This window comes from Palaemon carinicauda, chromosome 1 (assembly GCF_036898095.1).
Source record: "Palaemon carinicauda isolate YSFRI2023 chromosome 1, ASM3689809v2, whole genome shotgun sequence".
NCBI lineage: Eukaryota > Metazoa > Arthropoda > Malacostraca > Decapoda > Palaemonidae > Palaemon > Palaemon carinicauda.
Window position 1 is genome coordinate 120,548,905 of NC_090725.1, and position 16,835 is coordinate 120,565,739.

At 40.9% G+C, this 16,835-nt stretch overlaps 2 protein-coding genes across 2 annotated transcripts in view; one reads left to right on the forward strand and one right to left on the reverse strand.

Moving 5' to 3' along the window:
• The first annotated feature begins 2,138 nt into the window (after positions 1-2,138).
• On the forward strand, positions 2,139-3,056 carry LOC137656535 (uncharacterized). The gene has a single exon (XM_068390733.1). The coding sequence runs from the start codon at positions 2,139-2,141 to the stop codon at positions 3,054-3,056; it is 918 nt and encodes a 305-aa protein (XP_068246834.1).
• Positions 3,057-10,522: 7,466 nt separating this feature from the next.
• Positions 10,523-16,835, reverse strand: part of LOC137656611 (serine dehydratase-like) — a 31,069-nt gene continuing 24,756 nt past the window's right edge. The window contains exons 4-7 of the mRNA XM_068390807.1: positions 14,238-14,338; positions 12,831-12,955; positions 11,580-11,682; positions 10,523-10,643 (exon numbers count right to left, since the gene is read on the reverse strand). Of these exons, the coding sequence (XP_068246908.1) occupies positions 10,523-10,643; positions 11,580-11,682; positions 12,831-12,955; positions 14,238-14,338 (450 nt within the window). The remainder of the gene's footprint in view (positions 10,644-11,579; positions 11,683-12,830; positions 12,956-14,237; positions 14,339-16,835) is intronic.

The window sequence follows — 16,835 nt, forward strand, 5'->3', positions numbered from 1 at the left end:
TTCCCCTGCAGCACTGACAGCAGCAGCAACTCCAGCAGCGCCCCCAGCAGGAACAACGGCAACTACAAGAGGACCACTTCCACAGATGGTGCTACTTCCACTGAGTCTGGGGGAAAGAGTCACGGAAGTGTGTCCAACCATGCCCCCATCCAAAAAACTAGGTGGACGACCACGCCTACAAGCAACCGTTGAGCTGGTGAGGCCGGATCACACGGGCTTCTACATTTTCGACTCCAACTAAGGAAAAAGGTTCCTGTGTCAACATTCCTGCCTTCAAAGGACAACCATGGGCTCCCATCTGACAACAGGGCCTCTCTGGTTGCAGCAAATGGCAGCCCCATCCCCTGTTATGGGACAGGGACATTGAAGATGGGTCGAGGTACAGGTGGCCTTTCCTGATCGCAGACGTCGAGGTGCCCCTCTTGGGCGCCGACTTCCTCGCTCACCACGGACTGCTGTTAGACGTGCGTTGCAAACGACTAGTTGACAAGGGGACCTACCAGTCCCATCACCTCTCCAACGGGCCTAGCCTTCCCAGGGTGTGCTTAGTCATGGCTAACGAATACGGCCGCCTGCTGTAGGAATTCCGCAGCTCTTCAAACCCAAGCTCTGCCAACTGGAGGAGGTCCTCGCCAAGCATAGGATATTCTAACATATCTCAACGACGGGCCCTCCGTCCCAATGCAGGGTCAGATGCCTCCCACCGCAGAAGCTACAGGACGCCAAGCACACCTTCCAGGAGGTGGAGCACATCGGAATCTGCAAAAAGGAGTCCAGCTCGTGGGCCTCTGCACTGCACATGGTCAAGAAACCCAAAGGGAGCTGGAAGCCCTGCGGCAGTTATAGACGCCTAAATCTGGCCACAACACCTAACCACTACCCGTTGCCCAACATGCAGAACCTCACCGGGGCCCATCCACAGGGCCACTATTTTTTCCAAGATGTATCTCTTAAAGTCTTATTTTCAGGTCCCCCATGCACCCCGACGACATCCCAAAGATAGCCATCATCACCCCCTTTTGGTCCTATGTCTTCTACTTGACGTTCGGCCTGATAAATGCTAGGGCGCCTTTCCAGCGTTTAATGGAGAGTATCTTGTGGGACCTTCCCTTCTGCGCCATCTACATCGATGACATCCTTGCGTTCTCCAAGATGTGGGAGGAACATCTGGAGCTCAAAAGGGTGGTTCTGAAATGACTGCAGGAGAATGGCCTCGTGGTATACTTTGACAAATTCACGTTCGGGGCTGAGAAGGTGGAGTTCCCGGGGCTCGAACCCTCAAAGTGGAGTACATAAACAGTCCCTTCAAAAATACATCGTCATGGCGAACTATTACCAGAGGTTCATGCCCAACGTTGACGGCATGATGAACCCCCGGCTCAACGTCCTGAAGGGGAAACCGAAGAAACTACAGTGGGGTCCGTCTCAACAAGAAACCTTCAAGCAAACAAAGGTTGCCCTCTGCAAGGCTACAACCCTAGCCTATCAGTACCTGGGTCCCCCTGAGGTTAACTACGGATGCCAGTAACATTGGATGCGGTACCGTCCCAGAGCTGTTGATCAACAACGTGCCCCAACCATTCGCCTTCTTCAGCAGGATGTTAAAACCACCCGAGACTTGCTACAGCACTTTCTAATGCGAGTTTCTGGCAGTGTACCTCGCCGTCAGGCACTTCAAATACCTGCTGGAGGGAACCTTATTCACCATCCAGACGGACCACCAGCCTCTGGTCTACGCCTTCACCAAGCCTGGGGAAGCATGGTCTGCCTGACAGGCAACGACACCTGGTGGCCATCCCCGAGTTCGGCTGTACTATCAGCTATGTCCAGGGGAGAAAGAACGTGGTGGCCGAAGCTCTGTCAAGAATCAGCATCAATTCCATCCACATAGGGGTGTACCACGAGGACATCACCCGGGAACAAACAGACGACTCCGCCATAGCAAACGCGAGGTCCTCCTTGACCTCCCTTTGGTGGGAGGACGTCAAGTTTCATCCCACCGTCAAGATGAAGGCTAGTATGTGACGTCATCCACGGTCTCTCGCACCCCTCATCGAGGACTACCACCAAGCTGATGATCGACAAGTTAATGTGGCTGAGAATCAGGAAGGACTTACGAGGGCACGTGTATGCACAGCATGTCAAATCAGCAAGGTCGGCTGTCACACCGATCAGGAGTTGGCAGTTTCCCTCAACCCAAGAGACGGTTCGGACACATCCATGTCGACATTGTGGGGCCCTTACCACCCTTGGAAGATGCCAGGTACCTCCTCGCAATCATCGACTGTTTGACAAGGTGGCTGGAGACCACTCCCATGACCGAAGCATCGCCGGACGCTTTCGCCCAAGCCCTTCTCTCTAGCTGGGTCAACCGATTCGCAATTCTGGACGACATGACGACTGACAGAGGACCTGCTTTCATATCGGACCTGTGGGCATTTCTCACCCGCCTGATGGGGACCAACATGCACAGCACGACGGCCTACAACCCCGCAGCCAATGGCATGGTTGAAAGAAGCCATCGGTCCCTAAAGACAGCCTTAATGGCCCGATGTACAGACGAGCATTGGGTGAAGCAACTTCCCTGGGTCCTCCTCGGTCTTCAAATGGCCCTGAAAGCAAACGGCGATGCCTCTTTGACAGAGACAGTCTGTGGGGAGATGCTTGTGGTCCCTAGAGAGTTTTTCCCCTCCAATCCTGACACCGAAGACATCAGCCTTGCCCAGCTTCGTGAAAGGGCAGGAAAATTCATGCCCCATCACAAAATGTATGCAGACAGGACAAAGCACATCAGGCCTGCCTCACCGAACACCTGCCCCTATGTCTTCGTCAGACAGGACGGTCACCGCCCCCCACTCTCACGTCCTTACAAAGGGCCCTATTGTGTGCTGGAAAGGACGAAGAAGGCATTTAAGGTCATGATCCACGGAGCAGAAGTTTGGCTGACCATGGACAGATTTAAGCCTGCTTATACAGAAAGCGACGTTGACGTGCACAAGCAGCATGGGCGGCGCCCACGAGTGCCTCCTCAGAACAAACAAATAGAAAATGTCTGACCAGCAGTCGAACCTCTATGTTCACCCCACCTGGGTGGCATCCTGCGTATCGAGGGTAACGGCCCTCCAATCCCAGTGTCCTGACGAAGGGACTGTCTGCAACCCCCGTCCTGCTACAGAGACTAATATGTATATTTATGTTTTACCCATTTATTTCTTTTCATACAATCATTAAAATGTTCCCCTTTTAATAATTGTCTTGTGGAGGATAGTTGTAAGGACAACGTCCTACAATGCTTGTAGTGTTCTTTATAACATTGTACATATTCTCTGTAAATATCCTGTAAATATTGTTTATGCATTTTTGCACAGAATCGTCTGCCCTTCATTTTTATGTGTGATTCATTATTATATGTCAAGCGTGGGCTTTTATATTAATCACAATGTTAATGTCAGAAAACTCAAATGCCCCCCATTTCTCACCTGTTCGCGGTCGGTCAGTCACCTGCCCAACAGGTTGTTACTTCGCTGTCCGCACAGGTCAATGTATTTGGCCCATCTCAGGAATAAAGCATCACTCAGCTATGGTCTGTCTCTCGTACCTCACAAGGTATGCAGTAAATTCTAACACTCGTAACTTCTCCATCCATTATAAGGTGCAAACTACACAGTATTCTAGAAGTTTTATTGCAGTTGTAACCAGATTGTGGAATGATCTTTTCAATATGGCATTGGTATCGGTAGGACTTCAGAAGTTCAAACCTTTTTGTAAATTTTATTTTGTTAAACATGTTGACATAAGCCTCGTTCTTTTATTTATGTATGACTAATCTATTTTATTGTTGTTGATGATATTAGAATGTTGTATTTTTATTCATTACTTATTATATAGTTGATTTGCTATTTCCTTATTTCCTTACCTCATTGGGCTGCTTTCCCTGTTGGAGACCTTGGGCTTATAGCATTGTGCTTTTCCAACCAGTGTTGTAGCTTGGCTAGTAATAAGAAATTTGCCAATATATTGTAAATGTAATTTTTTTCTACCTATTAAATTATTATGGCGTCTGTTTCACTTTGACATCCAATGCTTCTACACTATTTTGCTTATGATGCATTTGCACTTTTTACTTTATTCATCTATGAATGCAGTCAAATCTGGTATTGATGGATTCTGCTCTTTCAGATTTCAGTAGACAACAGACACCATTGGCTATCAGGTAATCAAGTTTATGGAAATAAACCCATACTAACCTGACTCTTATGAAGTTAGAGTGGTTGCTGGGAAAGTAATGAGGATAAAAGGGCCCCACTTTGTATTGGTTTCAAGGTGAAGATTACCGATCCAGCACATGGCTACAGGATTAAAAGTTTGAGGCTGCTCTCTGGTAAGTGTTTCTCATTGAGTAACATTCATCATCCATGGCCTTACATCTTTGTGAATCATTACTTTTGCATCCATTATTATTGTATTAAGAATATTATTCAGATTTGACAAAGAAAGTTTACCTGATGGACATCTTAAAACAGTGTCTCTTTCTACGGGATGTTATTAATCACGGAATGTGTAATCATATTTATGTTTAGGATCTTAGGAAATGCCTGATAAAGAGACCAACTTTTTAGCATTGGTCAAGTCACTAGGATTTTAGGCAGCATTTTCCAATAATTTAGGATGCTAGCAGCATCTCCCTCAGGAAATTCTCATCTGAATCGACCATAGCTGGTATCAGGAAAGTTGCAGACCTTGGAAAAGACGATTAAACCTCTCTGGCCAGTACTTCTTTACTGGAGAGCAAATGTTTCGCATGAGTAAACCATATTGTACTTCTTATTTTTGACAGTCTTGAGACTTTTCTTTGCATGGGTTTTTTATGATTTTACTAGGCCTATTATATTGATTCTGCTATAGATGACACTCAGGGAGATTTATGTCTATTTTAACGTGTAATGTCACAAATTAAACATATTTCATTAAATGAAGCTTTTCCAAGTAGGGATGTAGGAAAATCTTCCTCGTCACTGATTATGACTAATCTTTGTGAGATCATTGTTGATCATTATTTTCTTCATAGCAGACATCTTTATTAGTAGACGTAACCTGAGTATGGGTTAGTGGTTTTTGTCAAATACAGCCAAAAGCTTTTGCCTATAGAGAGAGAGAGAGAGAGAGAGAGAGAGAGAGAGAGAGAGAGAGAGAGAGAGAGAGAGAGAGAGAGAGAGAGAGAGAGAGAGCAAATGAAGGTATATGCATCACACGTGTATTTCATACACGCATATGCTACATAGTAATGTGATTCCCTTCTTTTTCTCTCTTTCTTTCGCTCTCTCCCTTATTGATATTAGAAAAACCTGTTAAAGCTTGCCATTGCATGTTTCATATGGTTAAAGTTTTTATGTCATTGTTATCCTCAAACATTTATAAATAACCTCATGATGCCGCATTAGTAAAGCAGTTGTGTCCAGCCCGTCTTTCTGTTAAGACAGTTGCAGCTTGCCAAATTGGTGAACACGGAGTGACCAGCTGCCCACCACCTTCCTGCTCACTGCTGTGCCCTACACTTTAACAGTGCTGCCCACCGAACATGACACTTTTATCTACGCCGTATCATTGAAATTGGCGCCCTTTGCCAGTAGAGAAGCGTTTGCCAGGTTTTAGCGCTCTGAAGTTGTTTTGCATCAAGAGCTTGAGTCACTAAAGCAGCAAACCAAACTATGTCCTCGTGGCGATCCTTGAGGACACTTTCCCGGAAATCTCCGATTAGCTTTGTGACCAATAGAGTATGATGTACGTAAATCATACTTCCTGGAACAGTACTCACTCCAGAAGAGGTGGCTCAACCACCCACGGAGGAAGAAGGGTCCATATCAACGATAACGGAAGACACTCAGTTTTCTGTGACGGCATAACAACCTGTGCCGTCAACTTCTTCGGCCCAAACTCCCCATCTTGAACCGCTGATAGCCAAGAGAGAGGCGCTCCTAGGACAACTTTAACAGATGATGGAATTGTTCCGCAAGGAACAACAGGAGATGAGGAGGGAGGTAAGAGAAGCAAAACACTCGGACGTTCTCAGAGGCTCTCACAAGCCTATCAAAGTCTCTGACTTACCTCAATGCTCCAAAACCAACCCCTGGAGGTATGCGGAGTATATGCCCATGATGAATGGGAAACTGTACATCTCCGAGAAGATGGGGGCCGAACCCCTCGAAGATCTTCAATTCTGGCCTAACATCTCGGATTACCCAGAATGTTACGTGAGATTGCGGGATGAACCAGCATCTCGTGAGGAGGCGGAACCTAAAGAGGTCATGATCTTTGAGCATGACAAGGTGCAGGCTCTCTTAACCAGAACCTTAAAGAATGTCGGCTACACCAACTCTAAGGTTTCAGCTTTGAGCAAGAAGCATCCTACCTTCCTTGCTCCTTCCTCCAGAGCTTTCCCCCCTTTTCGGCCAAAGCTCTCAACAGTGTGCTGAAAGCAGTTGATGCGGGCAAACCGTGCCCAACGCTAGAAGAGTGCAGACCATTGTCTCTAGCCCTGCCTACCTGCGAGAAGGAATGGAACGAGGTTCATCTAACCTTCTCAGTCTCTAAGCTGGATCCAGAGATAGCAGGTCAACAGTTCAATGAGAACCTTCCAAAACTGTCGGAACATCTTTTGAGAAGGGAACAGGAGACAAAAGAGAGACTTGCCGCCTCTTTGTCTCTCCAGAACTGTATGGAGATGTGTGCAGGCCTTTCCAATACCCCAGATATGTACATGGTCCTAGCCAAGACTCACATGGCTACCCTTGTTAAGGACATGTACGCTTCCGTGAAGGCCAGGAGGGCCTGTAGAGAGCATGTGTTTGCCAATGCAACGGTTAAACATGAGCCCAGGAAGTTGATCAATTCATGCATCTGGGGCAAGGACCTCTTCCCAAAAGAAGTGGTCCAGGAGGTCATTGCAAAAGCTGCCACGGAGAATAGGAACCTTCTCCAAAAGTGGGACATGTCTTCCAAGAGGAAATCATCCTCTGACGCTGGTCCCCAAACGAAGAACAGGAAGACAGAGAAGCCACGTGTATCTCACAGGCCTGCACAACATCCAACAATGACCATGACCACGGTGCCCCAAATGATAGCCCAGCCACAAACCACCACCTTCAAAATGGTGCCCTAGCAGCTGGTAGCTCAGTCGCCTGTATTTAATCCAGGCTTTGAGAGGCACACTACTACCTTTCACTCTAGAGGTAGAGGCTCTAGAAGAGGCTCCTCAAGAAACCCCTCAAAGGGTAAAGGAGGTCGTGGTCAAGGAAACAAACCCTCTGGAACATCTCAGCAATGGGATGCTCCAGGTAGGAGGAAGACTCTTCCACTTTTGGGATCATTGGACCTTCGATCCCTGGGCTCACAGTCTAATCAAGAATGGACTTGGGTGGAAATGGAACAAAACTCCACCCCCTTTTCCTCAATTCTTCCAACACTCCACCTCCTTATTGGAAGAATATCCTCAGAACTCTTGAGCAAAAACGTATTAAGGAAAACAAAGTCCATCAAATTCCAGGGAAGGCTGTTTTGTGTTCTCAAGAAGGACTCGGACAAACTCAGAGTCATTCTAGACTTGTCTCCACTCAACAAGTTCATCGAGAACAAGTTCCGGATGCTAACCCTGCAACACATAAGGACCCTGTTACCAAAAGGGTGTACACAGTCTCGATAGACCTGGCAGATGCTTATTGGCACCTACCAGTCAGCCGCCCCCTCTCCTCCTACCTAGGATTCAGGCTACAGAAGACAAAATATGTCTTCACAGCCATGCCCTTTGGACTAAACATAGCCCCAAGGATATTCACAAAACTCACGGACACAGTCGTCCAACAGCTACACATAGAAAGCATTCAGGTAGTGGCATACCTGGACGACTGGCTGGTGTGGGCAGCATCCAAGACTGCTTGTGTGCAGGCAGCCACAAAGGTGATTAATTTCCTGGAACATCTTGGCTTCAAGATCAACCACAAGAAGTCTCGCCTCTCTCCAGCTCAGGAGTTTCAATGGTTAGAAATCCATTGGAACTTGCAGTCACGTCACCTCTCCATTCCACCGAAGAAGAGGAGAGAGATTGCGGGATCTGTCAGGAGACTACTGAAACTCAAGAAGATTTCAAGACGCCAACAGGAAAGAGTACTGGGCTCTCTCCAGTGTGCAGCAGTGACAGTCCCAGTGCTAAAAGCACAACTAAAAGATGCGTCAGGAGTCTGGAGAAGATACGCATCAAACGCTCAGAGAGATCAACAGAGATTGATGCCAACCCTACTGCGATCGCTTCTAAGGCCGTGGTCAAAGGTCAAGAGCCTGACAAGGACAATTCCCTTACAAGCACCTCAACCTTCAGTGGTCATTCACCCAGATGCCTCACCGGAAGGATGGGGATGCCATTCCCATCAAAGGAAAGTTCAAGGGAAAGGAATTGATTGCACCAGTTCAAGAACTTTCACATCAACATCCTGGAACCCATGGCAGTCTTCCTAACGTTGAAGAAACTATCCCTTCGCAGATCAGTCCACATCAAGCTGGTCTTGGAAAGCCAAGTAATAGTGAAATGTCTGAACCGACAGGGCTCGAGATCACCTCATATCAATCACGTGATGTTAGCCATCTTTCGTTTGGCAAGGAAGAAAAGATGGCACTTATCAGCATTTCACTTGCAAGGGTTCCACAATGTGATGGCGGATGGTCCCTGGACGCCGACTCATTCTCTTTCATCTTGGAAAAAGTCCCGGAACTGCAGATCGCCCTCTTCGCAACGAGCGACAACAAGAAACTACCTCGTTATGTAGCCCCTTACGAGGACCTTCGGGCTGAAGCGATTGGAACAGATGGAATCACATCTATCTGTTCCCACCAACCAACCTCCTGCTGAAGGTCCTCAACAAGCTGAGATCCTTCAGGGGAACAGCAGCAGTAGTTGCTGCCAAATGGCCCAGAAGCAATTGGTTCCCTCTAGTTCTAGAACTGAAACTGAAGCTGTTTCCTCTACCGAACCCAGCTTTATCCCAATTGGTTCAGAAGTTGACTGTCTACGCTTCATCCTTGAGAACCAAAAGCCTACATCTCATAATTTTCTCGCCTTAGCAGCCAAGAAAAGGTTTGGGATCTCAAAAGACAACATCGACTTTATAGAATACAAGTCAAAGTCAACCAGAAAACAATACGAATTGTCTTGGAAGAAGTGGGTTTCCTTTGTGAAGATGATGAAACTGGCAGAAATTTCAATAGACTTCTGCCTTTCCTTCTTCATCTACCTTCATGAACAAGGCCTAACTTCGACCACAATAACTGCGTGTAAGCCAGCTTTGACTAGACCTCTTCTTTACGCCTTCCAGGTGGACCTGTCAAATGAAATATTCAATAAGATTCCGAAAGCATGCGCTAGACTCAAACTAGCAACCCCTCCAAAGCCCATATCATGGTCCTTGGACAAAGCCTTGCACTATGCTTCGAATTTGAGTAATGAAGATTGTACCCTAAAGGATCTAACACAGAAAGTGATATTCCTGTTTGCTAAAGCCTCAGGGGCAAGAATTAGTGAAATAGTGGCCCTATCCAGAAATGAAGGCCATATTCAGTTCACAGAAGAGGGAGAACTGAATCTTTCTCGATCCTACCTTTCTCACCAAAAACGAGCTACCCACCAAAAGGTGGAGTCCTTGGAGAATCTGCCCTCTGAAGGAAGATGTCTCTCTATGTCCAGTAGAGTGTCTTAAGGTCTATCTTCGAAGAACTTCAGACTTCAAGGAGGGACAGCTCTTCCGAGGCGAAACCTCGGGATCAAACTTATCCCTAAAACAACTGAGGGCAAAACTCACCTACTTTATTCGCAGAGCGAATCCTGACAGTACACCCACAGGTCACGATCCTAGAAAAGTTTCTTCCTCGTTGAACTTCTTTCAACATATGGACTTTGATAGACTGCGTTCATATACGGGTTGGAAATCATCCAGAGTCTTCTATAAACATTATGCGAAGCAAGTGCATGAAATAAAACACTTTTTGGTGGCGGCAGGTAGTGTTATAAAACCTGTCGTCTAGTGCTGCGATGAATAGTGGACTGTTTTGGGACTTACCAGTGAATTGGGTGAACAGGTATTAGCACCTTCGAGTGTAATACCTTTTAATGAAAATCACTATGGTGATTTTTGGACTGCTCTATATAGGTGTAGAATCTAGCCAATAACACCAGTGCCGTGTGAACATTTATACACAGTGTTGAAACATATCTAACATCTAAGTGAAATCAAACAGTTAATTTCATAATATTGAGTGGCATATACTAAAGAACTAATACTGTATATGTATTTCTCCCCTTACAGGTTAAAAATATATATACCAAGAGGTGTAGATATGATGGCTAGATTCTTTCTAACGATATATTTTACATTTTTTATATTTTGTCTATAAAAATAAAAAAGACATACAAATGTATCTGCGTCTTATTCGCCCTTAATGAGTATGAATAAAACTGTCCAGAGCCTTTTATTTTTTCCTAAAATAACATTCTTGTGAGTAAAATCTCTGAAAGAACAACCTGGTAATCTCTACAAGTTCCACCTTGTTCCGACAGAATGACAAACTTTGATACCTTATAGTTGAAGTCGACAATTTCCCTGCAGGGGGCAGAAAGCCCTAATTTAGTTCCAAACTTAGTGGATATGACTAATAACGGTAATGTCATATATATAAGGTTTGGGAGACCACATAAGGAAGTCATTCAAAGTAAAGGCCTTTATACAAACCCACAGATATAGTACTTTCAAGTAATTCTCTGGTAAACTTCCATCAGGACGACATGGCTGAGCCAAAAAAAACGGATTTTGAGCAAAGTGAAAAATCTATTTTTGGGTGATATGGCCATGTCGTCCTGATGGACCCTCCCTTCTTTCAAAAGGAGTATAAAACTAAGTAATGAAAGACCCCTTCCGAAATTACTCTATCTGTGGCTTTTCCTGCTTAAATGCAACAAGGAATAATACGCTGTAGTAGTACTGGGAGGGGATCCACCGGGTAACCTTGATAACAGCTCCCCTTCATTTCGCCACTCTTCCCCCTCAAAGAGTAAAATCTATTCGGGGTGAAGATTGCCATGTTTCGTATCAAGAAATATGTCCCCTGATTTTATGCGATATCCTTAAAAGTTATATCAAGGATACTCGTGCCGGGAGTTAGAATTCTGTAGACCTATAGTTAATTTTCTGGGAGTATCACTGTAGCCAAACATCCCTTAGAAAGCTGCCTAAAGGAACCTTCCATCAGGGCAACATGGCCATATCACCCAAAAATAGATTTTTCGCTTTGGTCAAAATCCGTTTTTACGTTTATCTTGTACTCTCGGTGAGGAATTATCAAGGTAGCTTTTAACAACAATCTTTTTTTTCGTGGGTTCAGTTGGTAATATTTTGATGAATTATTTTCAAGCTATTGACCAAGATTATCTTGAAACTCAAGACCAAAATATCTCGAAACTCAAGACCAAAATATCTTGAAACTCAAGACCAAGATTATCTTAAAACTCAAATTAATTAAATGGAATACATAATTCATACCTTGTGATTTCTCCAATTGAAATGGGCTTTCCAACAGCGAGAGCTGCATTAAGTGCATGAGCTCCCTGTGTTTCCATGGCAATTACTGGAATATCAGTTGCCTCTGAAAAAAAAACCCACTATTTTAGTGGAAAAATAAAACTTACTACATAATGACTTAAAGATAATATTACACAGTAATTTTCCATAAAATATAGTAGGTATAATAGTCTCCGGTAAATTACTTGATTAAGCCTACTAATTAACCTTATTGAGGTTAGACTCGTGAATCCTAAAATTAAGATTTAGAAAAACTTCTGTAAATAATTATTTATTACCTAGGAAATTTGAACTAAAAACAATGTAATTGGTGTCATCTATTTAGAAAGCATAAAAACTACTCGAGTCCATTAATACTCTATATCTAATCAAGGCCATCACTTGTTTCATGGTTAAGCTCGGTCTTCTTAAATTTGCTCTTCAATTATCTTTTTCACACCCAGGCTAAAAAAGTGCATTAGACTGCATGCTGTTTTGTATGTCCCCCTAGAAATCACTCACTTCAGCTTAAATTCATTTTTTCACTAATTTATCCCGAATATGAGCATCTTCCAATAAAGATGACTTGTTTTATAAGCGTATTACCCAAATTATTACAGAAAGGAATAGGACAATATATACTGAACTACACATTTTCCCTCTTGTTGAATTTCTTGAACGTTTATAGAGTTCAGGTATTCATTTATACCCATTCTTCATGATTTTATGGGCCCTTTCATTGGTGTTTATCCTGTTACTTCCAAATTTTCCCATTTTTTATTTATTATTGCCCATCTATTCTTATCACGTGCCCAAACCATCTGTAACTTTGTCATTTATAAAAAACATTCCTAATGACCTCCAGCAGGATTCTCTACCTTTTGTAAAATCAGTTCTTCAAAGTCTTTTCCATTTTCTTTAGTCTTTGTTGCACTGAGAAATAGAATTGTGCCGTTTACTAAATCTTTCCAATTAAGGCCTTGTTGATCTTTTAAAGGCGTAAGAATATGTATTGTTGCCCATTCCATAGAAATTTTATAAGAATAGTGAACCGTACAAACTTGACTTGTACAATTAAGTAGACAACAGAAGAGCTAAAGTTGACATCTCTATAGTGTAGGCCTACTGACTAAACGTGGTATATCTGATTAAAATTTTTCGCAATGATGAAGGATACTGAAGGTCTCATGATATAATTGTAGAAAAATAATACCAATATCCATTGTATATTACCGTGTTTGTGAAGACCTTGAAAAATGCCACACAGAAGACCACCGCCTCCAACAGATAAAACAATAGCTGCAGGTTTTACTTGACTTTGTTCTAGAATCTCTGTGATTATAGTGCTATGACCTTCCCTGAAATATAAAGTAAAGTCTTCTATAAAGGGAAACATTAGAAAATTTAATATTTTCCAATTATTTTTCTTAATGATATCTATAAGACGTTACACAGAACTAAGCAACAGGTACAAAATAAGCTCTGCAGAATTCATAGTTTAATATCAAAACTAGACTAATTTAAGTTATCTGGCATTATTCATGTAATCAGAATATATTGAATAAACATACTAAAATACGCTAGACTTGCATATAATAAAAAAAAAATTTTCCACATGTTCTAAGTATTGCCATCCATACACTGTAATTACTACTAATTTTTAGGATAAAGCTCTCTGGCCTGTGTGCAGTATTCCTTGTCTCATAGAAGTGATTCATCAATGAAACCCACAGATTGTCAATTCTAAACATTTTTAATAAAAAAAGAAATATGTATCTGATAAATCATTCTACCTAGGTAAGCCAAACACAGGAAATGTAGGAATACGATTAAGCTTCTGGTAAAAAGAAACATTTCTAAAGACAAAAGTAAATATTTCAATACTTCCCTGATCTTCCTTAGCTATTATCTCTTTGAAACAATAGAATGAAAACAACAATTCTGCTATTACTTTATGACAATTAATGCAAAATAAATGTCAGTACTGTAAAATACAGTACAATTATTCCTCGAGCTTTACAGTCTAACATTCTTTCATTCGTTATAAACGTTTTGTAAAATTATGTTCATTACTCTTAACACCCATCTGGCAGACATTTCAAGAGACCAATACCAACTGAAAGATAATCCATATTTCAGAAAGCTTCATTTGCAGGAAGGCTTATTTTTTATGACCATTCTTTACTGATTATGAATCAACATTATAAAACATAAGGCCAACTCTTAACATAAGTTAAGATATCACAGCAGTGTGCAGAATTGGCAACCTGTATAGAGTATTGTAAAAAGAATTCACAGCAATTTATAAAACTGACTGAAATGAAGGGACATGTAATCAAATGAACACACAAAAAAAGAAAACATTGATTATTATCTTAATAAATTATGTAGCAGGGAAATATATAAAATTAGAATGGAAAGTATAAGGAAATCCTTAATCAAAATGCAAAATTAACAATTCTGCTCCTGAAATTATCATCAAATCAAGTGTTTTACCCCATTTCACATCAGTATCCTCATAGCATTAAAACACTAATCACTAGAAGACATTTCAAACTAGACGAGGTCGTACTGTATTGTGTATGCTAATGTGCATTTACTATCACCACCAGCAAAAGAATTGATTGAATGTGGTCCTACCATATATCAGGATGTTCAAAGGGATGCACATAACAGCAGTCCTTGGACTGAGCCATTTCAGTTGCCTTTTCATGAGCTTCATTCCAGTTACGACCATGGACCTGATGGGCAGAATATTCAATAATATTAAAATATAATAGTTAAAAACTTATATTTCTTTGGGTAACTTTATTTAGTCTGTAATACTTGTGAAGTTAATCACACATTGGGGAAACATTAAGAAATTTTCCATCTATCATATAGGAACGTTAGTTTTACATATTAAGGAAAAAATAATTAGATAACAACATATAGCCTAGTGCTAGGGATTCTTAAAGAAATAGAAAAGAAATGGACAATTTTTTTTTCACATAACTATAAAGCCAATTTTGTTATGTACCTTGTGTTCTCTATAATATTTAGCATTTTATGACAGGTTTTTTTGCCATGGGATTTAGTCATGAAATAAGTTCCATCCACTTTCTTTTGTCAAGGTCCTTTTGTCTAAATTCCATTTTGGTCCAGATGTTCATCTACACCCTTAGTCTACAATTTTTTGTCTTTCTATAAGAAATAATATATATATATATATATATATGTGTGTGTGTGTGTATGTATATATATATATATATATATATATAAACATACATATATAAACAGTATATATATATATATGTATGTATGTATGTATGTATGAATGTATGTATGTATGTATATATACATATATACTGTATATATATATATATATATATATATATATATATATATATATATATCTACAGTATATATATACATATCTCTCTCTCTCTCATGTTTTGATGAAAGATGCTACTACAAGCATCCAAAGATATGCCATAATTATGAAATATATGGTAAATGTGCGTATTTAGATGGATATGGAGACGAATGCAGAGATCTCCATCCAAAAATATGCAAAAACCTAAATGAAGGAAAAGGATGCAAATTCAACAAAAAATGTCGTTATATGCATCCTGCAACCATGAATGAAAGTAAGAAAACTCAGCAAACAGAAAAGAAAAATGCAAGCAAAAATGAAACAAAAAAAGAAACAAAAAAAGAAACAAAAAAGCAAACCGAGTATATACCGCGCTATGCACAAAAGGCCCCAAGATATGATGCCTTTCAACCCAAATATGCACATTTAGAGCCCAACTACAAAGAATGCATCTATAATGCCAGGAGTTGGTGCCGATATGGGGACAATTGCAGGTATACACACAAAAATAAATATGAAGGCGAAAGAGCAAATATAATAGAAGTGTTGGATTTTTTAATGGCAGATTTCCTGGAAATGAAGAAAAGAACATCATATCAGAACAGGAAGGAAGCATGGGAAAATCCATATTACCAATATTAAATAATGGGGATGAAACACAAACCATAATAGTGATGAATGCACAGGGTTTAGTCACGAGTAACTCTAAAAGGAAAATAGAGTTCTTAGAACTAAACCAAATTGAAAAAAAAATAGATATATTAAATATAAGTGGAACATGGTATTCCCAAGAGACTGGCAGTGATGACTAGATAAAGGGTTTCCAAACATATATATCAGACAGAACAAATAGGAATCAAGGGGGAACTGCAATATATGGAAGAGACATAAATCAAGAAAAAGTCTGTGAAAAATGCATCAACACAGAATGTGCATTGATTGCGGTAGAATTTGAATTTGAAAAACTAGTGAATATTGTAGTTTACAGACCCCCAAATACTGAGGAGTTTGACATAATAATAGAAAAAGTAGATGATATATGTAGAAACCATAAAGATTGGAATATACTCCTATCCGGAGATTTTAACTTTCCTTTCGTGGATTGGAAAGAAAGGATAGAAGAAAGTGGTTGTATACATGCATATAAAAAAGAAAGTAATAGTAACGCAGAAGATAAGAGGCAATTTGAAAAGCTTCAAGATATGCCATTAGAACATGATATGCAACAAATAAACCACATTCCAACAAGAAAGGAAAATGTCCTAGATCTAGTATTTGTGAATGAGGCAAATTATGTTAAAGAAATAATTGTGTATAACACGGGAATTTCAGACCACAATGTCACAGAATTAATAGTCCATTCCAAAGCAAGTGATCGCAGAATTAATCAAAGCACAAAACGGGAAGCATATGGAAAATATAATTTTTATAGTAAGAATATAAAATGGTCAGAAATAAATGAACTGAACAAAGAATGGAAAAATGTATTCGCAAGTGATAATATACAGGTAAATACGGACATACTGTACAAAATACTGAAGAAAATTGTTGAAAAATATGTACCGAAAAAAAAACAATAAACAAAAGACATGCATACCAAGAGACAGAAGGATCTTATTTCAGAAAATTAGAAAGTAGAAGAAAAATCTTGCAAAAGAAAAAAATGTGTGGAAAATGATGGAAATAAAATGTAAGATAGAAAATGCAGAACAAAAGATTATACAATTGAAAGAAAATGAAAAAAGGGACTTAGAAGAAAGGACACTTCAAAATATAAAAAAAAAACAAAGTACTTTACTCCTATGCAAAAAAGATGAATAAAGGGAGATTAGAAATAGGCCCTCTAAGAATTGGACGGTTAACGAATAAAAAAAAAGGAAATT

Coding starts and splice junctions, on each gene's coding strand:
- LOC137656535 (XM_068390733.1), top strand. CDS start 2,139: ATGTCAAATCAGCAAGGTCGGCTGTCACACCGATCAGGAGTTGGCAGT.